Consider the following 26,430-nt stretch of genomic DNA (forward strand, 5'->3'; position numbering starts at 1 on the left):
TCATTATAGACCCCGGATCTCTCCATAAAGAGGACCCGTCACCTCCTATTACTGTCACATGGGATGTTTACATTCATTAAAGACCCCGGATCTCTCCATAGAGAGGACCCGTCACCTCCTATTACTGTCACATGGGATGTTTACATTCATTATAGACCCCGGATCTCTCCATAGAGAGGACCCGTCACCTCCTATTACTGTCACATGGGATGTTTACATTCATTAAAGACCCCGGATCTCTCCATAAAGAGGACCCGTCACCACCTATTACTGTCACATGGGATGTTTACATTCATTATAGACCCCGGATCCCTCCATAAAGGGGACCCGTCACCATGTAATTACATGCCATTGTTGAACAGTGGTAGAAAAATTGGGCCTTTGGTGGTTGTGGTGCTGGTGCCACAACACTATAAGTCCTCACAGTTACTCTCGGGGGCAGTGGCAGCTGGTGAAGTTTTAGGATGGGGGGGCACAAGACCCCGCCCCCTCAGATTTGGCCCCTCCCGCTTCTCACAAGCCACACCCCTTAGCGAATCAACATCATATACCAGGCTGCACATTATACACAGGGCTCTGCTAAAGCAGATGAATCATGCCTATCTTGTGTATAACCACATCAGACACCTTTTCTGCAACCTGTAAATTGCACATATCTACATTCTGCAACATGTAAATCGCACATATCTGCATTCTGTAAATCACACATCTGCATTCTGTAAATTGCACATGTCTACAACCTGTAAATAGCACATATCTGCATTCTGTAAATCGCATTCTGTAAATCGCACATATCTACAACCTGTAAATTGCACATATCTACAACCTGTAAATCGCACATATCTACAACCTGTAGACTGCACATATCTACAACCTGTAAATCGCACATATCTTCAACCTGTAAATCGCACATATCTACAACCTATAAATCGCACATATCTACAACCTGTAAATTGCACATATCTACAACATGAAAATCGCACATATCTACAACCTATAAATCGCACATATCTACAACCTGTAAATAGCACATATCTACAACCTGAAAATCGCACATATCTACAACCTGTGAATAGCACATATCTGCATTCTGTAAATCGCATTCTGTAAATTGCACATATCTACAACCTGTAAATTGCACATATCTACAACATGTAAATCGCACATATCTACAACATGTAAATCGCACATATCTACAACCTGAAAATCACACATATCTACAACCTGCAATTCGCACATATCTACAACCTGTGAATAGCACATATCTGCATTCTGTAAATCGCATTCTGTAAATCGCACATATCTACAACCTGTAAATTGCACATATCTAACATGCAAATCGCACATATCTACAACCTGTAAATCTTGTTTGGGGGGGCAGGTATGGGGGTTAATGCTGCCGACCACGCAGCATTAACCCCCATACCTGCCCCCCCAAACAAGATTTTAAAAAAGGGTTAATATCGGTGGTCGGCAGCATTAACCCCCCACCCCGCCCCCGCTAAACAAGATTTTAAAAATAAGGGTTATTATCGGTGGTCGGCAGCATACCCCCCCAGACAAGATTTTAAAAAAAAGGGTTATTATTAATAACCCTTTTTTTTTAAAGCTGCTTTGGGGGGGGGGGGGTATGCTGCCGGTCACTGATAACACTATTTCTTTAAATCTCGTTTAGCAGGGGGTGGTGGGGGGGTTTGGGTATGCTGCAGAGTGCGACCACCATAAGATAGATTGATGTGGAGGGGGTACCGGCGGCTGGGCGGAATAAATGATCAAGAAGATTGTTTAAGCTGCCATGAGGCAGCCCCTTACCTGATCCAGTCTCAGGCGGGCAGGAGAGAGAAGTGCCGTGCCAACGTCACTTCCTTGAGTGACGTCGGAAGCACCGCCCACCGCTCACTCAAGTGCAAGTCTATGCAGTTGCTTGGCCAGTCAATGGCGCCGGAAGCTGTGGCGCGATCGGCTGCGCCACAGAGCGCTCCTTTTTTGGGCAAATGAAGCGCCTCGTCTACAATCTTGTGATTGCATAGACGTGCCACTTCCTATATTGCACTGCGCCCGACACCCGGCGCCAGTGCACATATGGAGGGAAATGTTAAAAAAAAAAAAAAAAATTCTTAAAGGGACATGTTTAAAAAAAAATATTATTATTTTTTTTTTTTTTTACTTTTTTTTTACTACATGGAGGGGGGGGGGGGCGGCGCCCTGGCGCCATCTATGGACAAGCTGCCACTGCTCGGTGGGCACAGGAACGGGCCCTACTGTGAAATATTATATCAAGAATTGTAATTACATGCCCCTGTTAAACAGGGGCTGAAAGATTGGGCTGGTGGCATCACCCAGAACCAAAAATGTTCTTCCAACATATCAGCAGAGGAGGAAGAGGATAGACAATCAACATAACAGGACAGTCACTCAGCATAGGCGGTCTTGAAGGGATGTGATATTTAAAAAAATATTATTCGGTTACATCAGCTTCAGGTGCTTGGTAGCTGTGGGTGATCCAAGACTGATTCATCTTGATGATGTTCAGTCGATCAACTGATTCGGTGGACAGGCGCACCCTGTGATCGGTAACAAAGCCACCAGCAGCACTGAAGGTGCGTTCCGAAAGAACGCTGGATGCAGGACAGGCCAGTAGCTCAATTGCATACTGTGCAAGCTCTGGCCAGTGATCCATCCTCAAGACCCAGTAAGCCAGAGGATTTTCAGTGGGGAAGGTGTCCAAGTCTGACCTTGCCCCTAGGTATTCCTGCACCATGTAAATCAGACGCCGGCGATGGTTGCTGGAACCGATCATACCTTGGGGCTGCGGACTAAAAAATTGTCTGAACGCATCGGTCAGACGGCCACCTTCTCCACTGCTCCTTCTGACCGATGCCTCAGCAACATGTTGTCCAGGACCAGGAGTTTGTAACCTCCCAGTCTCTGGGAACGCGTTGCACAGACCTTTCTGCAAGGCCTCCCGGGGATGTCTCATCCTCTGCTCCCTCTGCGACGGCAAGATAAGGTCGGCAACCTTACCCTTGTACCGTGGATCAAGGAGAGTGGACAGCCAGTAATGGTCCCTCTCCTTGATCTGAAGAATACGAGGATCCTTCCGCAGGCTTTGCAGGATCAGGGAGGCCATGCAGTGTAGGTTAGCTGAGGCATTCGGTCCGGAGTCCTCTGGGTCACTAAGGACAACATGATCCGCAGCTACCTCCTCCCAGCCACGTACAAGTCCACGGGTTTCTTGGGACTGTAAATCATCCCTACAAGACTGCTGCTGATGCTGAGTGCCAGCCTCCACCTCCATGCTGACACAATTATCCTCCTCATCCTCTTCCTGTGTGATGGGTGGCACAGCAGGAACACTGTCTGGATAAAGGGGGCCTTGAGAGGCAAGGAAGTCCTCCTCTTCCTGCCTCTGTTCTGCCTCAAGTGCCCTGTCCATTATTCCACGCAGCGTATGCTCCAAGAGGTGGACAAGAGGTACAGTGTCACTGATGCATGCACTGTCACTGCTCACCATCCTCGTGGCCTCCTCAAACGGTGACAGGACAGTGCATGCATCCCTGATCATGCCCCACTGGCGTGGTGAGAAAAAACCGAGCCCCCCTGACCCTGTCCTGGTGCCGTAGTCGCACAGGTACTCATTGATGGCCCTCTGCTGCATGTGCAGCCGCTGCAGCATGGCCAACATTGAGTTCCACCTGGTGGGCATGTCACATATAAGGCGGTTCTTGGGCAGGTTCAACTCCTTTTGGAGCTCAGCCAGCCGAGCACAGGCATTAAATGATCGGCGGAAATGCACACAGGCTTTCCTGGCCTGCTTCAGGACATCCTGTAAGCCCGGGTACCTGCCCAAGAACCGCTGCACCACCAGGTTAAGGACGTGAGCCACACAGGGCACATGGGTCAGTTGTCCCTGTCAGAGGGGGGAGAGGAGGTTGGTGCCATTGTCGCAAACCACCATTCCTGGCTTAAGCTGGCGTGGCGCCAACCACCTCTCGGCCTGCCCCTGCAGAGCTGACAAAACATCTGCCCCAGTGTGGCTCCTGTCCCCCAAACAAACCAGCGCAAGCACGGCATGGCATAGTTTTGCCTGCGTACTTTACTTGCGTAGCCCCTGGAACGCCTACGGAGCACCGCTGGTTCTGAGGACAGAGCACTGGAAGAGGCCATGGAGGAAGAAGAAGAGGAGGGGGTGGAGGAGAGAGGTGTGTCACAACCAATAGTAGCATTTTGGAGGCGTGGTGGCGGAACAACCTCCAACACTACTGCACCTTGTCCTGCATCCTTCCCAGCTGCCAGAAGAGTGACCCAATGGGTCGTGAAAGACAGGTAACGTCCCTGTCCATGCCTGCTGGACCATGAGTCAGCGGTAATATGCACCTTAGCGCTAACCGCTCCTGTCCAGCGAGGCATGAACATTGCCTTCCACATGCCGGTAGAGAGCCGGAATCGCCTTCCGTGAGAAAAAGTGGCATTTGGGGACCTGCCACTGAGGAACCGCACATTGTACAAACTCACGGAAGGGGGCCGAGTCTACCAACTGAAAAGGCAGCAGTTGAAGAGCTAGCAATTTAGCCAAGCTAGCATTTAACCGCTGGGCATGTGGATGGCTGGGAGTGAACTTCTTTCGGCGGTCCAGCAGCTGGGGCAGGGACATTTGCCTGCTATAATCGGACGTGGGTGTACTGCTAGCAGATTGCCCGCACGCACTTGGCTGTGACACACCTAATTCTACACCTTCATTCCTCTCAGCGCAGGTTTCAGAGAGGACTGAAGGTCTAGTGGGGTTGGAGATCCCAGCTGATGAGGAGCAAGGAGAGGTCCGCTTTGTTCTTTGGTGTGGGTCTTTGAGTTACGCTTGCCAACGAGCTGCATGGCAGGTCAACATATGTCTGGTCAAGCATGTGGTGCCCAAGCGGCTGATGTTTTGGCCATGCGAGATACGCTTGAGACATATGTTGCAAATAGCAGCGGTGCGATCTGATGCACTCGTCTCAAAAAAGGCCCACACCAAAGAACTTTTAGAATAACGAGCAGAGGCAGCGCCCTGCACAGGTGGAGCTCTGCGGTGTGATTCAGTCGGTGTTCTGCCCCTAAGCTGGCCCCCGGAGGGCATCCTGCCTCATTGGAGATGTGCCTCCTCCTCTCTCCTACCAGGCACCCATGTGGAGTCAGTGCCCACATCATCCCCTCCCTCTTCATCACTGGAGCAAACCTGGAAGTATGCTGCAGCTTGTGGAACATGACTGCCAGATTGCTGTCCTTCTTGAGCATCCCCTCTCTCTGCGCTCACGCTACTGCCTTCCTCTAGCTGAGTATCATCATCAGAGCCTACAAAACACTGGACATCCTCCTGGAGCATATACCCAACACTGTGCTCAAAGAGTTCAGGAGACTCCTCAGGAGGACGTGGTGGGTCTAGGGAAGGAGTCACTGATGATGACATTGAGAGGAGGGAAGACGATGCAGTGGCAGCTGCTTTGCTAGTACCCTGAGACTGGGTGAGAGAGGATGAGGAGGATGAAGAGGGCTTGGTCATCCACTCTACCAAGTTTTCGGCATGTTGCGGCTCAACATGTCCAGCTGCCGAAAAGAAGGACAAGCGTGTCCCATGGCCACGTGCTGATGATGATGATGCACCGCGTCCACGACCAGCACTGTTGTCTCTAGACACAGAGCCTGCTTGCCATCTTTTATCGGCTCGTGCCTGTCTGCCTCTCCTTGCTGGCCTTCCAGACATGGTAATGGCCTGAAGGGAGATGGGAAAACCAGCAATTGAGTAGTGTATATTGTGCTGGAGGCACACACAACACCCACTAACTCCTGCAGATGTCAGATGGCTCAATTAGAGAAGAGCTATGTAGGTGGATATAACGGTGTATACTGAGGTCAGGGCACGTAGACAGCACGCACAATCTCCTACAACTGACTGCAAGCTCTATTTAAAAAGAGCAAGATAGCTAGCTATGTAGGTGCATATAATGGTGCATACTGCACTACAGAAGAGCAAGACCCCAAAATCGTCCGATAACGATCGGTGTATACTGTGTTGAAGGTACACAGAACACCCACTAACTTCTACAGACGCCAACACACTACACAAGGCCGCCGCGCTGGCGGCCTTATATAGTGTGGTGCGTGTACTACACAGCCTGAGCTATGATTGGCCACAGGCATCCTGCCTGTGGCCAATCATGGCTCTCCTCGCTGCCGGCGCTGTGATTGGCCAAGCATGCGGGGTCACAGTGCATGCTTGGCCAATCATGAGCCAGCAATGCACTGCGATGGCGCAGTGCATTGTGGGCCGTGAGCGCCACGCGAATTTGGCACGAACGGCTCATAACGTTCGGTATTCGCCGAACGGGCGAACAGCCGATGTTCGACTCGAACACGAAGCTCATTGGATGAGTGAGGTATGAAGGTAGATTTTAGCGATATTGTACTGAGTTGGGTGGTTATTGGGTGCAGCTGAGAAGAACACTTATACATTTTTTTGCACATTAAAGTAGAACTGTCTGTGATGCATTGACCATACCTGTTCCCAGAGCGGGGAAGGTGACAGAAGAGGCCTGACGCTTCTCACACTCCTGCAGGACATCCAGGACAATTTTCTGAATGGATGTTGGGTTTTTTGCCACTGTCACATGGAGAATCCATTTGCACTGTTTGATGTTTCCAGAATTGGTGATGATGTATCCATTATGAGGGTGGGCACCTGTCAGAGATGGAAACTTTAGCTGGTAATGTATTTATTCCTACCTACCACTAACTAGGCTTAAAGTGATATTAAAGTAATATTTTTAAAATAACAAACATGTTATACTTACCTGCCCTTTAATGGTTTTGCACAGAGCAGCCCCGATCCTCCTCTTCTTGGTCTGCGGCGCTCCTGGCCCATTCCTCCTGCCAAGCGCCCCCCCCCCCCAAAACAAGCAGCTTGCAATGGGGGGCACCCAAACAGGCTCCCTCCTGAGCCACAGCTCTGCTTATCCATTCACACACAGAGCCGCGTCTCGGCTCTGCCCCCTCTCTCTCCTCATTGGCTCCCTTGCAGTGATTGACTGGGAGTCAATGGCTCCTGCCACTGTCTTAGCCAATGAGGAGGGAGAGTTCCCGAAGAACCAAGGCACTTGCATACATTGCTGGCAGAAGATCAAGCTCAGGTAGGTATTAGGGAGGGCCATGGGGGGGGGGCTGCTACACAGAGACGATTTTTTTTTTACCTGCATGCATAGAATACACCTTCAGCCTTTACAAACACTTTAAAAAAGTATAAACCTATTTTCAGCCCTGCTTCGGTCCAGTCATGTGATCTCCTGTGTCAGCCTGTGGCGGCTGCAGGGAAGAAGGGAGAGCACTTGATAATGGCTAGCAAAGCCTGGTGAGGTGACATCACCCATAGGCTCCTGTGGTCCATCCCTTGTCGGCTCTCCCTCCTCTTCCCTGCAGCTGCCATTGACTGACACAGGGGCACCGGATCGCATGACCGAACATCACCAACAAGCATCACAGAAAGGGCAAAACATGTATTATAATCACAAATCGAATGTGTTATCGATAATAACATATTGTATATCCACACAGACAAGTGGTTCAATAATACCGCTTTATGGTACACAAACGAGAACGTTAAAATATCATGGTACATAAATCCCAAAATCAAATCTACACAGATAGAGCTACAGGAGGAAACTCCTATTGTACAGCTACAGGAGGAGACTCCTATTGTACAGCTACAGGAGGAGACATCTATTGTACAGCTACAGGCGGAGACGCCTATTGTACAGCTACAGGCGGAGACGCCTATTGTACAGCTACAGGCGGAGACGCCTATTGTACAGCTACAGGAGGAGACGCCTATTGTACAGCTACAGGAGGAGACGCCTATTGTACAGCTACAGGAGGAAACTCCTATTGTACAGCTACAGGAGGAGACTCCTATTGTACAGCTACAGGAGGAGACGCCTATTGTACAGCTACAGGAGGAGACGTCTATTGTACAGCTACAGGCGGAGACGCCTATTGTACAGCTACAGGAGGAGACGCCTATTGTACAGCTACAGGAGGAGACGTCTATTGTACAGCTACAGGCGGAGACGCCTATTGTACAGCTACAGGAGGAAACTCCTATTGTACAGCTACAGGAGGAGACGCCTATTGTACAGCTACAGGAGGAGACGTCTATTGTACAGCTACAGGAGGAGACGTCTATTGTACAGCTACAGGCGGAGACGCCTATTGTACAGCTACAGGAGGAAACTCCTATTGTACAGCTACAGGAGGAGACGTCTATTGTACAGCTACAGGAGGAGACGCCTATTGTACAGCTACAGGAGGAGACGCCTATTGTACAGCTACAGGCGGAGACGCCTATTGTACAGCTACAGGAGGAAACTCCTATTGTACAGCTACAGGAGGAGACGCCTATTGTACAGCTACAGGAGGAGACGCCTATTGTACAGCTACAGGAGGAGACGCCTATTGTACAGCTACAGGAGGAGACTACTATTGTACAGCTACAGGAGGAGACGCCTATTGTACAGCTACAGGAGGAGACGCCTATTGTACAGCTACAGGAGGAAACTCCTATTGTACAGCTACAGGAGGAGACGCCTATTGTACAGCTACAGGAGGAGACGCCTATTGTACAGCTACAGGAGGAGACGCCTATTGTACAGCTACAGGAGGAGACGTCTATTGTACAGCTACAGGAGGAGACGCCTATTGTACAACTACAGGAGGAGAAGCCTATTGTACAGCTACAGGAGGAGACGCCTATTGTACAGCTACAGGAGGAGACGCCTATTGTACAGCTACAGGAGGAGACGCCTATTGTACAGCTACAGGAGGAGACGCCTATTGTACAGCTACAGGAGGAAACTCCTATTGTACAGCTACAGGAGGAGACGCCTATTGTACAGCTACAGGAGGAGACGCCTATTGTACAGCTACAGGAGGAGACGCCTATTGTACAACTACAGGAGGAGAAGCCTATTGTACAGCTACAGGAGGAGACGCCTATTGTACAGCTACAGGAGGAGAAGCCTATTGTACAGCTACTGGAGGAGACGCCTATTGTACAGCTACAGGAGGAGACGCCTATTGTACAGCTACAGGAGGAGACGCTTATTGTACAGCTACAGGAGGAGACGCCTATTGTACAGCTGTGTACTATCAGTCATGAGCCCGCCCTCTACCCCTCTACCCAATAGTAGGGATGGCTGAGCAGTTCGGGACGATTGTAAGCTCACGTAGCGCACAGCCAATAGGTTGTTAAGGAGCGGGACCAGGAAGCCGGTCGCCCCGTCCTTGTCAACAGATGAGTCATCAGCTGTCAGGCCGCGTACACACGCAGGGACTGTTCGCTGAAACTGTCCGCTGAAACCAAGTTTCAGCGGACAGTCCGCTCGTGTGTGGGCTTTCAGCGGACAGTTTCAGCGAACAGTCCGCTGAACAAGGTTTTTCGGAAATTCCGAAAAACTGTCCGCTGAAACCTTGTTTCAGCGGACAGTCCCCGCGTGTGTAGGCTTGTTCGTCAAACAAAGTTGCGCGCATGCTCAGAAAGGATTTTCACGCCAAAAGTTATAATGCAGTGTATAGGACGTCGTATTTTTCGTCCCGTCGTACGTGCCGTTCACGTCATCGCGCACGGTTTCAGCAAACTGTTCGTCCGTCGTGTGTGGCCATGTCCGTCCATGCTAATTTTGAGCGGACTGTTTGCCGAAACTGTTTGACGGACAAAGTTGGGCGAACAGTCCCCGCGTGTGTACGCGGCCTCAGTTGAATGGAAAAACAAAACAAAACAATAGAACATTTATTTAAAAAAACAGCATGGGGTCCCCCCCAATCCGTAGCAGGCCAGAATTAAAAATGAAAATTGCATGAGGCCCTCCCTAAAATCCATACCAGACCCTTATCCAAGCATGTAGGGAAGGGGGGGGATGATGAGAGAGACGTTTTTTCTTTTTTTTTGTATTGTCGGGCTGCCAGCAATGGCTTTTTTTTTTCTTGATATATGTCAGTTTTGCTGCAGCAGGTACACGGTACAGATGCACCACTTTACAGGCAGTCTAAGGGGACCCCCCCCCCCCCCAGCACTATATTTAAAGGAATTTTTCTTTTTTATAATTTTACTTTAAGCATTATTATAAAAAACAATAAAAAAAAAATCCCCCAGGGCAGTACCCAGACCCCCATACACTTTTTATGGCCAACAACTTGCAGGTAAGCCTTCAAAATGGGGACTTTTGACTTTTCATGTTCGGGTCCCATAGACTTTAATAGAGTTTGCGACTTGGATCTGAACTTTTTCTCTGTTTGGGAATTTTGGTGCAAACCAAACCGGGGGGGGGGGGGGGACTACCCCATAGGAAGGCACACAGGATGTGGACTGCTAGGATTGTGGGACGTGTCATTTGGACAGACAGGGCTGGCTCAGTGAGCTAAAGGGGGAAACTGCAGATCCAATAAAGCACTGGGGCAAAGAGAAGAGGGGGTTCCCTGCTGTTTTCCAGGGCTGAGGAGAAGAGGTGTGGGGACTCCCTGAAATCAAGGATAAGATTATGTTTCTAGAATGCGGGGGACAGGAGTTTCCACAACTTTCACTCCTCCCATCTTGTTCTTGGACAATTAACATCTGTCTTGCCACACTCCATGGTGATTGGATGAAGGTGGCTGTTACCTGTGTGGTTATAGACACCGGGGGTCATTTCTTGACATTCATTATAACTGAAGAAGTGACTTGGAGAAGCTGCAAAGCATCTTCAAAAGAACAAGTCTAGTTGAATGTGGGTAACTATTACTAGCTATACAATGACTTGGATGAACGAGAACCTTCACAGATATATACAATGTACTTGTCATGGCCTTTACTGGCACCCGGTGAGCACCCATGAATTGTAATAACCCCAATGGTTGAAGAACATTTCCCTCTATATCTTCCCTAGGTCTGCCACATACTGTTGGTGCATCGTCTATTCTTCTACACATGCAAAAGTATTAAAAATAAAAACAAGGATGGTCCAGTGCAGAGATTTACCCAAAGCCGCAGCAGATGATACAACAGACGGTCCAGCAGCTTCCAGAATCGCTTTTGAAACTCCTACAAATATAATATAAAACACAATAAGGCTGAATTCATAAAGCTTTAACACAAGGTTAAATATCCTTATTTATTCATCTGACTGTCATTTTAAAATCTTATTGGATTCAACTGAAAATAGTTTTTTGAAAATAAGTATTCTTTGTAGTGCTACCCCCATGAGGGCTGCTTAAAGATGATGTACCCCAATGGAACTACTGAATAAGGCAAGGTGACGGTAAAGGTGTCTGCATGCAGTGTCCTTAGGTGCAAAGAGGGTGGGCAAATGCCCGCTCACTAGTCCAAACAATACCAAGCTCAAGGGATGACATGGAGATCCTGCAGCAGAGTCTTGCAGATGCTGTTCTCAGGGACGATGCTTGACCACATTTTCTTTGAGGTTGCAGCACAGCTGGATCTGTAAGGTAGGTGTTGATGGTGACCTTGCAACTGTCACCCGCACACCAGATGCATCTACGCCCGCTCACCAGAAGCTCTCTCTCTTTCACTCCTTGCGGCCTAGGCCACAGCTCCAACTCACCCTTGCCCAACCGTCCCGATCGCTACTTCCAAGTGAAGGCCGTGGTCCCAAGAGAGCAACTTCTCCTCTCCTCAGGCTATGTATCCCCTCTCCCAGCATTCTGTATTCTCCCTCCTGCCAACTGGAACTTGTAGCCCACAATAGTCCGGCTCCAATGGAGACTTGGCTTTCTGGACTACATGTCCCAAGATCTTTTGCTCTTCTGTAACAAATCTTCACTTGCTCTGCACTCAAGATGTGGTAAACAGGGTCTGCACTGAACACTAAACGAAACAGTCTTGCTGTGGCAAATGCTGCAAGTGTCCCCTGTCACGGCAGGCAACTTAACCCGCTCCTGGCTACACCTTAACCCGCTCCTGGCTACACCTTTGTCTTGGTGTGTTAGCTTTGTGAATTGGGCCCTATGTCAACTCAGTTTGGAGATGAGCCCTCCAAAATTAATATTCCCTTATCTACAAGTTTTTCCATCTATAACTCACACAAAGTCCTTCACAGTGTCTCTATATATCTCCATAGTCCACACATAACCTCCCCCTCTCCTCCAGTCACATCCCCACAAACATCTCTGGGATTCCTTCCACCCCCCGATCACCTCTACAGCCTTCAAGAGCACTCTTCACACTCCTCTCCTCAGGCAAGGTTGTCGTTTTTTTTATGCTATCCTCATCATTGGATCATTGTATTCATTGTATAATCTGTAATGCCCCCTGTGTTCTATGTAGGACTCTACACTTAAGACAAAGTTTGTGACCCCTCAGAATTTTTTCTGTATTTCTGAAATTTTGGTGTTCAAAGTGAATTACCTGTGCAGAGAGTGAAGTCTTGGTTGGAAGAATTTACAATGACGTCAGTGTCCTCTTTGGTGATATCTCCGGTCTTCACCTGATAGGTGACAGATCCGATCTTCACTTCATGAACCCCGAGTGATGGGTTTGTCACCGTCCCAAAGAATACTGCAAGACAGAAAGGAAAGGGGTGATAGTAAGCAGAATAGGAGATAAAAGAAAGCCGTGTTCCCACCACCGATGATCATCTGTGCATGGAAAGATAGAATGAGCAACAATAGAGACACATCGAGATCACTCATCATCCTGTATAATATTCTCATCAATCCATTCCCAATGTCCCCACCTCGGTCCTCATCCACCTCCTCCTCTTCCCACCCACTCTTCTCTCCTTTGCTATTATCTCAACTCCTCCTCTTCAATCCATCCCAACTGTCCTCCCTTCTGCCATCATCCTCCTTCTCCTCCATCCATCTCCATTTTCACTATCATCCATCTGAGCCATTCGCAGTCTCCTGCCCTCTGACTTCCTCCTCCTTCTCCATACATGCCTGCTCTGATCTCAACCTTTTCTTCATCTTGAATCCTGGACAGATTTAAAGTGGAGTTCCACCCAAAAGTGGAACTTCTGCTTTAAGGACTCCTCACCCCCTTCTATGGCACATTTGGCATGTCATTTTCTTGGGGGGGGGGGGGGGGTACCTAGTTTTGACAGGTACTCCCACTTCCACTTGGGCCGCCTAGGAAACTCGAGCAGAACTTCTTCCCTCCCCCTCACTCCCTGCAATCATCTGGGACATGTCGCAGGTCCCAGAAGATTGCCTGGCCATTGAGGAGGCGCAGCAAAACCGAGGCCTTGGGCAGCCGCATAGCTGGATCCTAGGTCACGTGCGTGCGTGTTTAATAACAAGTCAGCAGTTACACTTTTTTGACCGTTAATTAACACAAAAACAAGTGGAACTCCGCTTTGATATATATCATAAAACAAACTATATATGCTTACATTAAAATTACACACCAACAAAATGCACAACAGAAAATGCACCCACTCCAAAATTATTCTGCTAAATATGCAGCACACATCTTCTAGGACAGTGATTCTCAACCAGGGTTCCATGGAACCTTAGGGTTCCTCCAGAGGTTTCTAGGGGTTCCTTCAGCATTGGCCAACTTCTGCCTCTCAGATAAGTGCCCACTGTCACCATTGATCTATTTAGCTATCTGTAAGGAAGTAATTCTTCACAATGACCACAAGTATGAGGACTATTCCTCTCACTGACCATCACACTGATGTATCATGAGTTGTAGAGTTCTATGGCAGGGGTTCCTCAAGTCTGGAGAACTATTTCAAAGATTCCTCTGTGTTTAACCACTTCCCTCCCAGCCAATGCACATATACGGCCGGGTGGGAGCCGTCTACTTCTGATAGGACGTTCAGGAACGTCCTTCAGAAGGAGCGGGATCGCGCATCGCGTGCCCGCGCAGCGGCGCGATCCCGATGCGCTCGTGTCACTCTGACACGGCGCATCTCAGATCGACAGGAGGGCTCTGTGATTGGCCCTCCTGATCACATGACGGCCGTGTCCAATCATGGCCGTCATGTGATGTAAACAGACAGCCGGTTGCTAGGCAATCGGCTCCTCCTCTCCTCACACAGAAGTCATCGCTGAGGAGAGGAGAGCAGATCGCTGCAGCCGGCTGATGATCAGTGAGTATGAGCTGTTTTTTTACAGATTTTTACTCACTGATCACCAGTCTCTAGTGTAAACACACAACACACCACACAGTATAAACACAATGTCCCCACATATGTCCCCAAAACATACATGTCCCCAAATAATAAAAACACATGTCCCTAATAATAAAAACATGTCCCCCACATATGTCCCACTAAAATCACATGTCCCAATGATTATCTGCACACATATGTACATGATCATTTGCATACATATGTCCGTGATCACACAAACCAATTATTATACACTTAACGGAATTTTTTTTACCAAAAACATGTAGCAGAATACATTTTGGCTTAAATTTATGACAAAATTTGATTTTATTGGATTTCTTTTAAAATAGAAAAAATAAAATATTGTTTTTTTTCCAAATTTCCGCATTTTTGCGCTTATATCGCAAAAAATAAAAAACGGAGTCGTGAATAAATAACACCAAAATAAAGCTCTATTTGTGCGAACAAAATGATAACAATTTCATTTGGGTACAGTGTAGCATGACCGCGCAATTGTCACTGAAAGTGCGAGAGCGATGAAAGCTGAAAATTGGTCTGGGAAGGAAGGGGGTGAAAGTGCCCCCCCGGTATTGTAGTGGTTAAAAGGTTGAGAAAGGCTGTTCTAGGATGATACTCTATATAGCTATATGTATGTAGACTCCTCTCCATGGATGGAGTTCAGGTTTCTAAATCGAAGGGTCCTGGTAATCCTCCATCATACACAGACATTGTAGACAATTGGGCTTTTCCAATTTTGTGGTAACAGTTTGGTGAAGACCCTTTTCTGTTCCACCACAACTGTCCCCCCCCCCCCCCCCCATGTACAAAGCCAGCTCCATAAAGACATGGTGTGTCCAGTTTGGTGTGGAGGAACTCAAGTGTCCTGCACAGAGTCCTAACCTCATCCCTACTGATCGCCTTTGGGGTGAATTGGAATGCCAATGGTGATCCAGGTATTCTCATCCAACAGCAGTGCCTGACCTCACAAATGGGCACAAATTTCCACAGACACCATCAATCCTGTGAAAAATGTCTCCCCAGAAGAGCAGACACTGTGAGAGGAAGGGGGTGTACAACTCTATATTAATGGCCATGATTTTGGAATGTTCAACAAGCTCATGTAGGTGTGATGATCAGGGATTCACAGACTTTTACACTATATATTAAATTGTAATCTGATACGAATCTTCCTTTTTATTCTATGAAATACGTGGAAACCTTTGAGGAAATAAACTCCCTATAGCAGACAAAGATACATATTACATAAGCGTACTTGGCCCCGTCCCAGCGGATGGTCTGTTGGTGGCCCCGCCAATGGCAGCAGCAGTGCAGTTTTCCATTCGACTTGTAAATGCCTGTAAGTACAAAACACAAGAAAATGCCCATTATACAGCACAAAAAATATATATTAGAGACAACATGTGACTTTGTAAGTGAGGGGGCCCGGGTCTAGCAGAATGATGGAGAGGTTTTCTATAGTCTTGTGCACTACAAGGATACCTTCTATAAAGAGTCTCTAGTAATCCATGTTTTTGTTTGTAGCCATCATGGATATTGTCCCGTCTTTGTATCCTGTCCAAGTCTGCACTATCATCTACCTTATTATTTGTCAACTGGCACTCCTGCAGGATTATTGTTATTCAGATGGAACTCCCAACAGGTCCTACAACAGGTCCTACAACAGGTCCTACAACAGGTCCTACAACAGATCCTACAACAGGTCCTACAACAGGTCCTACAACAGATCCTACAACAGGTCCTACAACAGGTCCTACACAGCACCATCTTCATGCCGCTAATGATGGCTCTGTGCATGCTGGGGACGAGGAACTGGATACCTCAACACCCCAATGGCCATGTGGTAATATTGAACCTTTAGACTAAAATTATGACTATAAACATGAGATCTCCATTACCTTGATGGTGTCCATGTCACTGGGGTGAAGGACCAAATGAACTTCTTGAAGATTCTGCACTTTGTTTTTGCAGCTAAACTGGAAAATCTCATCAAATATCACAAATGCAACCAAATCCTTTGGAAAGCCAAGATTGCCTGTTCCAACAGCTGGGAAAGATACTGACGTCCGTTGGTTTTGCTCTGCCAGCGCCAAACAGTTTTTAATAATTATACGAAGAATCTGAAAAAAAAAATCCAAGACTGAAGTGTAAGGCAAGATAAAAAAAAAAATGGCATATTTAACCACTTGCTTACTGGGCACTTAAACACATCCCCCCCCCCCCCCCCTCCTGCCCAGACCAATTTTCAGCTTTCAGGGCTGACGCACTTTGAATGACAATTACGCGGTCATACAACACTGTACACAAATGAAATTTTTATCATTTTTTTCCCACAAATAGAGCTTTCTTTTGGTGGTATTTAGTTACAGCTCGGAGTTTTATTTTTTGCTAAACAAACCAAAAAAAGATGCAAGATAAAAAAAAAAATCATGTTTAATAGTTTGTTATAAAATTTTGCAAACAGGTCATTTTTCTCCTTCATTGAAGTGCGCTGATGAGGCGGCACTGGTGGGCACTGATAGGCTGCACTGGTGGGCACTGATAGGCATAGTTAAGGCGGCACTAATAGGCACAGATAAAGTGGCACCGATAGGCACAGATAAGGCAGGACTGATGGGCACAGATAAGGCGGCACTGATGGGCAAAGATGGGCACAGATAAGATGGCACGGATGGGTGGCACTAATAGGTACCACTGATAGATGGGACTGATGGGCACTGATAGGTGGCACTGATAGGTGGCTCTGATAGGTGGCACTGCTGGGCACTGGTAGATGACACTGATGGGCACGGATATGTGGCACCGGGGTGCAGCACCGTTGTTGAGGCAGATTGTGGGCACTGATGGGTGGCACTGTGGCACTGATGTGTGGCACTGTGGGCACTGATGTGTGGCACTGTGGGCATTGCTGGGTGGCACTGATGGGGGCACTTTTTTATTACAGAGGTGGCACTGGCAGGGGGCAGGTGGGCACTGGTAAGCTGGCCGTGATCGGGACTGATGTCCCGATCACGGCCGCCGGTGATCGGCTCTTTTTTTTTCTCCTCGCGCTGAAAAATAGCTGATTACCGGCTCCGTTGTATCACATGATCAGCTGTCATTGGCTGACAGCTGATCACGTGGTAAGGGGTTGGCATCGACTCCTTGCTCGGATCCGTGATCAGACGAGTCTCGTAGACTCGGCGATCACAGAGCGCGCCGCACGCGCCCCTCAGGGGGCACGCAGGTCGCTCGTGCACGGGACGACGTCAATAGATGTAGTCCCGGCAAAGGAGGTCCGCGCTGTAGCCGTCATTTGGCTATAGCGTGGATCTCTACTGGTTAATGTGTAATTCTATAGCATATAGAATTTCTCCCTGGGGACTAAAAACTGATTTAAAAGGTGAAGCAGCCATTTTGGGTGCATTCAGGTGAGCCAACTGACCTAGCAGCATGTCTTTGGAGTGAGGAAGGAAACCGGAGTACCCTGGAGAAAACCCGCACATCCACAGGGAGAAACTCAATGCAAATAGTGTCCTGGTTGGGATTCAAGCTGAGGACCCCAGTGCTGCAAGGCATCTCAACACAAAATGGCCCAAATTTATGTCGATGGCTCCATGGGAAGTACTCAAAACGTAATTCTTAAAACACAAAGAGGCAGTCCAGCCATTCTTCTTCTGAATTTAGTAGGAAAGGGTTAGAACCTGTGGCTTGCTCTTAAAGATCCACGTAAATAAAATATTTCTTTAATTCAATACACTTTTACTTTCCAAGGGAATTTCCACTTAGCTTCGTGAATGAGGTGATGGTGTGTTGACTTCAATCATCCAACCATGTGCAAGCTAAACTCCTGGTTTTTTTTTTGGCATGTGATTATGTATTCTTTGCAAAGTAAATTTTTGCCACATCCACTAAGCTAAGTGAAAATTCCCTTTACAAAGTGAAACAGGCTTTAGTCCTTTTTAAATCAGCCTGAATGTATTTCCCACCACACTCTGTGTGGCTGAAGGTACCGTTTCCGATGTTCCTTGTCCGCTGTCCCATTGAGGGGCCACAACATGAAGAACCTCTTGACAGTTGAGATTACAGCCGTCGGTACTGAACACGGATCCTGGCGTGGCCTGAGTGCCCAGACTTGCACCGTTCAGGAGTTGCTGCATATTAGAGCCTGCCCGACTCAGCAAGGCTTTGGATACGGCACCTTTATTCAGGTTCAGATCGGCTCCTACACTGTTCACAATGACATCCGTCTGCCATGGAAAGAGATGACAAGCATTACCAAGTGATATTCGTTAAAAACGGAATTTCCTAAGAGTTAAATGGTTTCAAATTGATAAGGGTCCAAATAACAATCTTTGTAAATTCTAGTTTGTTCCAAATCTAGAAGCAAAATATAAAAAACTAGAGATGCTATTTATTATAATGAATATGTAATTGTGAATAACCTCCTGTTATATTTCCTAATTAGGGCATGAATGTGCACATGTATACTATACAAGAAAAGTGTTCTCAATGAACCCCAGTTAATAAATACTATATCTGCATATGGACCTTCCATTGGCAATAATAATTGCTTATCAGTCACAGGAGCAGGGGCGGACTGACCATTGGGCCACTCGGGCACTGCCAGAGGGCCCCCGTGCCACTAGGGGGCCCCATCGGAGTTGCCAGCCTCAGTAAAACCAGGGAAAGTATCTAAAAATCAGTTTTTTTTTTTACATCTGTCTCTGAAATATCCCTTAGCCCTTGTACACACGGTCGGACATGTCCGATCGGACCGTGTTGTCGGATAATCCGACAGTGTGTGGGCTCCATTTGACTGTTTCCGTCACTACTCCGATGGACCAAGTTTTCCAGCTGGGCTATAAAATTTTCCGACAACATGATCCGATTGGACTTTGTCCGATCGTGTGTAGAGAATTCCGATCCGACAAAGTGCCACGCATGCTCAGATCAAATTCCTAGACCAAAGCTATTGGCTACTAGCCTGAACGTAGTCCCGTCCTAACGAAATAACGTCATCACATTACGAACATTCGGATTTGGTTGTCGGAATGTCCGACCGTGTGTACAAGGGCTAACTGACATCCTTTTGGTCTAAAAATCCAGAGATTATAGCTGCCCCACCTCTCCAGTACCTTCTCAGCCAATAGAAATATGTCTGTGTATACTGTGTGATTGTATACCGTGTGTGTTTGTGTATACTGTGTGGCCCCATAATGTCTGATTTCCTGGGGGGGCCTCATAATCTCCTATTGCCCGGGGGCCCCATAAGTTGTCAGTCCGCCCCTGCACAGGAGATACCCCTAGTAACCTGTGGAAAAACCCCTAGGGATCCACTGAATCCTGGTTGAGAAAGGCAGATATGCAGCTTGTAACAGCAGCAAGTTTATTTTTGCCTTAATGTATGGAAATGGTAACATCTCTGTCGGGTTTCCTGTGCTGTTTGGGTCCAGCTGAGGAAATTCCCTTGACGTCCAGTTTAGACACAAATACCTCCAAAAGAAACCTGTAAACAGTGAGAACCTTTGTCATATTTTATTGCTGTCTATGTCTCTGTTGAGCAGATCCCCACCCCCACACTTCCTACCATCAAATTTAAACAGAAAGAAAGACTTGACAAACCCTTCCTACCGCCACATGAATCATAAAAGTCTTTGGTGGAGTCCCACATTAGCAGGAAAACGCTGGATAATCTACATACCGAGCAGTCCTCAATGTTCTTCTGAAGCAGCGTGATCTTCAGCCCTTCCTTGGTCCTCAAGGTGTTGTCATTACCTCTATTCACTGGTGCCGGTGCTGGTGAGTTCTGTGCAGCTCTTGTGGCCGGCTGGGGTGCCATTGCTGTAGATGGCACGGAGCTCGTTTGGTTACCACATTTGGCCTTTGTAACCTCAGAGAAAATGTTGACGGTTTCATCATTCATGTCCACGAGATGGATTCTCTGTAAAGTGCTCTGCTGTCCCGACATCTCTGCATAGTCCCGAATGGCTTCCACTATGTTTTCAGCACATAATTTTAGGGGAAATCCAAAAACTCCAGAACTGACAGCTGGAATTGCTATTGAACTGTAACTCTTCTCGGAGGCCAGCTGTAAACTGGTGGTAATGGCCTTCCTTAGAAGCTGTTCACATCTAGAGGGTGAATTTGTATCCCATTGGGGACCCACTGTATGTATGATTTGTTCGCACGGCAATTTCCCTGCGTCAGTAATTACTGAATCTCCGGTGGACAATATACCCCCTTTCCTGATAATCTGATCGCAGTCATCTTGGAGTTTATGTCCTGCTGCATCCAGAATAGCTTTAGCCAAACCCCCAATATGTTTCAGATCTTCATTGGCTGCATTAACAATGACATCTACATTGTGACGGCACAGGTCATCTTTATATACAGAGAGGGTCAGTCCATTCGAAAGAGTTATTTGGAATCTGGGATTATGAAATAGATTTTCTTCTATACCAGCCTCCTCTAAGCGTATCACACAATGGTAATTTGTCCTTGCGGTTGTAGCATGAACTTCTTCATTGGCCTTACAAAACTTTTTGGCTCCCGGTTTCTCAATACGCAGAGTATCACTGTAAAGTGAGTGCAGAATTTCTCCAATGACATTTTCTGCCTCTTGAACCTTCACCCGTGGTCCCGACAGGCAGATGTTGTTCTGGTTCTTTGTTACATTTAAACTTTTCTTTATCTTTTCCAACATCTCCTTCCTTTCCTCCCAGATGAACGTCATCTTTGCTGAAGGCTGAACTGCAATTTCGGTCTCTATAGTTGTGTTTTTCTCGAGAAAGTCGCTGACTTGTTCGTAACATGTTAGAACATTTGAAGTCAGGCCGGCGATGACCAGGTTGTCCTCCATTCCAGAAGAAGATTCCTCTATCAGGACTGTGATTTTCTCTGCATTAAATACCTGAAGTAGATGTGACTGGAGACTTCTCCACTCCGGAGATTTCAGAAGACTTTTGTCTTCAACTAAAAGTTGTCTGTGGAGCAGATTTTCTTTAATTTGGTTTTCGGCTTCTGTCAAGTCTTTGTTTGAATGAGCCATCAGTTTAACAACATCGTCATCAATTTCCAGCACTGCGTTGATGTTCTGATGTACAAAGAGCAGAGAGGACATCTCTTCATTATCAGTGGATCTCAGGAACTTGATGAGGTGTGGATTCATCTGGATGAGTTTACTTTTCATTTGTTGTGTGATGTTGAGTATCTCATATTTGGCAATGAACACTTCATCTCCCAGTCCCGATAGATGGGCTTTCTTTGTTGGCACATCATAGTCCATCTTCAGTTCTGGAACCTGGTCCAGGATCTTCCTCTTCAGGTCGCTGTTACACATAATCTGATAGAGAGCTGGAGACATGGGTAAGGTCTCAGTCTTGGTTTGTTTGTTTCTTTCTAACTGTTTGGTGGTTTCCTCTACCAGATGTCTGAATGTCGGGTCAATCTTTGTAACATCCTCAGAGATTCCAGCCAAGAAAACTTTCTCTAAATCAAAGTCAGGTTTGATGAGTACTCCGTCATAGGTGGAGCTGCTGACATGTTCTCTAATATCTTCCCAGACCGACTCATCCATTTTATACTCTATTACTTTGAACTTTGATATGAGAAGTGAGAATTCATTAAAGACCTCTTCCTTCCATTTCGATACAATCCTTACCACAGACCTGAGATTGGTGGACAAGGTGGGAGGGAAGATAAGATGAAGGACAGGATTCTGGCAGTCTTGATCTGGCCATTTGATCTCACAGTGTTTATCCTTCATCTTCACATCTATGTTGTTCTTTAGTCCTTCATTATTACAGATATGTTGTAATATGTATGGACTGATATTAAACTCTATAGGCTTTGGTATTTCTATACAAGGTCCATCCTTCCCATACAGTGCGATACCCAACATGGGGTAGTAAGGGTACACAGATATCTTTTTCTTGGAAAACACATGATCCGTCTTCAAAACTCTTTTAACATCTGAAAGAGAAGGAAACAGGCAGATGGTTCAAAGTGATGCTTCACTTAATACTCACATTAGGTTCTGTGGTGGCTTAGTGGCTTCAGTGGAGGCTTTGAAGTGGAGAGGTGGGAGGTTTCATTCCCCCCGGGGCTCAATCTAAATAATGTGTGTTTGTCCTCTCATATTTGCATGGCTTTCATAGCCCAATTTAATACTATTTTAGTTCACCAGTTACTAACTGACTATGTCAGTGGCCTATGTACTCCGGAATGTGCTGCTGAGGATATCAGCCATCAATAAATACATTTCAGCAGTAACGAGTTTCTGAAGTGAACAAAACAAAAAGTTTTTTTTGTAATCTGTTGATCAACAATTGTTGGAATCAAACAGGAATTAATATTATACATCTACACAGCTGTTTGTACAGCCGAACTCAGCCATATTGATACCATGCAGTCTCACATGTTTAAAAGCAAGGAATGTGACACCAAGACACAATTTGAATAGCAGAATGAGTTCTATTCAGCCCACCTGGAATGTACTGAACTTCAAAGAAAATATGGTGTCGGCCTGTCTGCAAGAACAAAAGACAGTTGGTGAGCAGGAGGGGCGTCCGAGATCGAACCACAAGATGGGAATCCAGTCGGAGCAGTTGCAATTCATGGGCAGACACTGCCCCCCAGAGGCCAAGTATGGCAGGACTGTCCGAGGTGATTAGCCTGGGGGAGGAAACGCCCCAGAGACACTGATTGGTCCACGGGAAAAGCAGGGTGGACTATGGGGTGTGGTATGGCTGAGGTATGTTTAACAAAAAGGGTTGCAACAATGAGTTTTGGTCTCTCTCTCTATTCCATCAGGAGGTTGAGTCATAAGGGTCGATAAGTATGGCTTATACTGTACTTTGATTGTATGCTATGTATTATTGTAACTTCTATTGATATCTTATGCACGCTTTCTTATTTCCTTGGGAAATAAATGAGATTTAATTGATCTTAGACCGTGTATTGATTTCATAGCCAATGGTGGTAATATTGTGATATTAACGATAACATGTGCTTGGCGTGTTGATAGATTAGCTGAACTATAGGGACTAGACAAAGGAATACATAACTGATAATAGTAATAATAGATTGAATTGATCAGTTACTTCAACAATGAAGAAAAAAGTTGATATTGGTGTCAAACAAAGGCTGCACATAACCAATCCCATGGCCTGATCTGCTCATGCTCAAACTGGAGCATTGTTTGAACACTCTGATGTTGAGTACAAGTGGTTCTATACCTCCCTGATGTGCCACTTGGGATAATGTCCAAAAAAATTCAGAAGTGTGCCTAAAGCCCCATACATACTATCCGAGTTTCTGCTGATTTTTGTCTTCAGATTTACCAAAACCATGTAGTAGAAGGGCCGGCCTGATGGTATACACATTGAAACTCCTAAGGTTTGACCTCATATTATATGGTTTTGGTAAATCTGAAGGAAAAAATCAGCAGAAAATCTGATAGTGTGTATGGGGCTTAAGAAGCACCAACCAATTCCCACATAAGAAGGTCTTCTCTGTAGCCACTCTGTGAACTCACCTGCTGTGTCATGAAATGTGATCAGTGCGGCTCTTTCCTCGGGTACCATCACAATGTTTTCTACTTTTCCTCCTCCTTGTTTTGGGTTCTCAAAGAAAGCTGCCAGATACATCTCAGACGTGTTCTCCGGGACATTCTCCACCCTGACACTTTGAGGTTCTTCCAGAGGCCTCGCTGTCAGCTTGGTGTGAACCGCTCTGAGGTTGCTGGAGAAAGTTCTGATAAATCCCGGAATATCTGGAGAAAAACAAGAGGAAATTTTCCCAAATCCTAATGGCATTAGTACAATTGTGTAAAATTTTACCAACTACTGGAACATAGAGCTTCTCTGCTGAATAGCTTATGAATGACCTTGATGTGTGTTCCCTAATTCCAGCACCGCCGTATTGCCGCGCCTATTGTACCCACAAACATAAACACATTGTACCCACAAACACGGGGGCATGAGAGGGAGGCTGTACAGCAAATGGTCTTGTAATAAGAAGTTGTAGTACCAGAGCCCACAAGAAGAGAATGATGATCCCTCGCCGTTTTCACATTGGTTATAACTTCTATTGATATACATTCAGGGCCGTCTTTAATATTGATTGGACCCTGGGCAAAATTTTTCTTGCCCCCCCCCCCCCCCCCCCATGCAATTTCCCTCTCCACCTACTCTGAGACATATAATAAATAGCAGCTAGACTTAAAATCTGTTTTCTGTATCAGATCAGGCAGCGATTGCGATTGGTTGCCAGCAGTTACAGCATATCATTACTGCTTACTGACTGGTTGCTAGAGGTTACAGCACACATTACGGCTCACTGATTAGTTGCTAGAGGTTACAGCACATCACCTCCTCACAGCAGGGGAGCATGATATACATAGGAATGCCACCTTTATTTACATATCAATGCCACCAGCCGCAGCTATTCACTTAGTATTGTCGCTGCTATTTACATATGAATGCTGGTTATTTATATGTAAACACAGGGTCTGCGGGTGAGTCACCTGCACACAACAATAGGGCAGAGCTGGGCAGCATTAGTGCCAGCACTTCACACTGATATCAGGACACAGCACAGGAATAAAACTTCAAGGGACAAGGGAATTTAAACCTGGATAGTTGGAAAGTATGAGGCAGCTGTTTTGGGCACCACAACAATGACAGGGCCCAGGGCAGCTGCCCCTTTTGCCCTGCCTTAAAGACGGCCCTGTATACATTCAGTGCATTTTTGCACTCTAATACAGTCACAATATTCCTATCGTTCACTGGGTAATTTTCATTCTTCTTGAAATGATTTTAATATACAGTAAGGACATTTTTGGAAAGTGAATCTGTACATGGAAACGTTTACCTCCATTGGACAAGAAAAAGATGTCAGTAATTCTGTAGAGTGTGGGCCTCGTGGTAGTTCCCCCATTTTTTGGGATATGGCAAACAACATTCTCTTTCAAGGGCCGTTGTATCCTGAATGGATGGAGCTTGAAGTCCCATATTAGAAGCCGTGAGCTTCATTCCACGCTCTGTATCTAAATCATGGGTAAATCACAAAGATTGGACTCACCGATATCACATGTGAAGGTGACAACAGCAGATTGGATCTCCGGAATTTTCTCCACATAGAAGTCGGTGTCCTCAACCTTCTTACTGATGTTCTCCACCAGGAGGTTTAACATCTCAGGAGTGTGGCTGTCCTGGACGTTCTCGATCAGAACCAGAGAGGACGGGGGGACTTCATCATCTGATGTGACTGTAACACAGTAAATATATTCCCGGGGGGGGGGGGGGTTTTAGAGTGATTATTTTAATCTACATCATGATGAACATAATGACTTAAAGAACAACATTCTGAGAACTATGAGCAGAGATTGTGTTACTTTGTTGAGTTGCTGAACTCATTCCCCAGGACAGGATGAGAGTTGGTGACCTCAGAGTAGAGTTATAGTTCCTTCTAATTGTGGAGGGCCAATGTGAGATTTATAAATTGGCCTTCTGAGAGGATCCAGCTAGTCCTGCTCAGGCACATCCAATTATTTGAAGATTCTGAGACATATCCAAAATTCATTGGAGGGAATATATCTCCATCCCAGGACTGACCCTGAACACACTGGAGGGAATATATCTCCATCCCAGGACTGACCCTGAACACACTGGAGGGAATATATCTCCATCCCAGGACTGACCCTGAACACACTGGAGGTAATATATCTCCATCCCAAGATTGATCCTGAACACACTGGAGGTAATATATCTCCATCCCAGGACTGACCCTGAACACACTGGAGGTAATACATCTCCATCCCAGGACTGATCCTGAACACACTGGAGGTAATATATCTCCATCCCAAGATTGATCCTGAACACACTGGAGGTAATATATCTCCATCCCAGGGCTGACCCTGAACACACTGGAGGGAATATATCTCCATCCCAGGACTGATCCTGAACACACTGGAGGTAATATATCTCCATCCCAAGATTGATCCTGAACACACTGGAGGTAATATATCTCCATCCCAGGACTGACCCTGAACACACTGGAGGGAATATATCTCCATCCCAGGACTGACCCTGAACACACTGGAGGTAATATATCTCCATCTCGGGACTGACTCTGAACACACTGGAGGGAATATATCTCCATCCCAGGACTGACCCTGAACACACTAGAGGGAATACATCTCCATCCCAGGACTGACCCTGAACACACTGGAGGGAATATATCTCCATCCCAGGACTGACTCTGAACACATTGAAGGTAATATATCTCCATCATAGGA

At 46.5% G+C, this 26,430-nt stretch overlaps 1 protein-coding gene across 1 annotated transcript in view; it reads right to left on the reverse strand.

Annotated features, from left to right (window-relative positions):
• Positions 1-26,430, reverse strand: part of LOC143925144 (protein mono-ADP-ribosyltransferase PARP14-like) — a 112,390-nt gene that overhangs the window by 71,426 nt on the left and 14,534 nt on the right. Inside the window, exons 4-12 of the mRNA XM_077449760.1 lie at positions 25,215-25,400; positions 23,668-23,904; positions 19,834-22,103; positions 18,143-18,379; positions 16,049-16,270; positions 15,406-15,487; positions 12,422-12,571; positions 11,036-11,098; positions 6,533-6,712 (exon numbers count right to left, since the gene is read on the reverse strand). Of these exons, the coding sequence (XP_077305886.1) occupies positions 6,533-6,712; positions 11,036-11,098; positions 12,422-12,571; positions 15,406-15,487; positions 16,049-16,270; positions 18,143-18,379; positions 19,834-22,103; positions 23,668-23,904; positions 25,215-25,400 (3,627 nt within the window). The remainder of the gene's footprint in view (positions 1-6,532; positions 6,713-11,035; positions 11,099-12,421; positions 12,572-15,405; positions 15,488-16,048; positions 16,271-18,142; positions 18,380-19,833; positions 22,104-23,667; positions 23,905-25,214; positions 25,401-26,430) is intronic.

This window comes from Lithobates pipiens, unplaced genomic scaffold (assembly GCF_037356315.1).
Source record: "Lithobates pipiens isolate NorthernLeopardFrog02 unplaced genomic scaffold, aLitPip1_a1.2 Scaffold_22, whole genome shotgun sequence".
In the NCBI taxonomy this organism is placed as follows: Eukaryota; Metazoa; Chordata; class Amphibia; order Anura; family Ranidae; genus Lithobates; species Lithobates pipiens.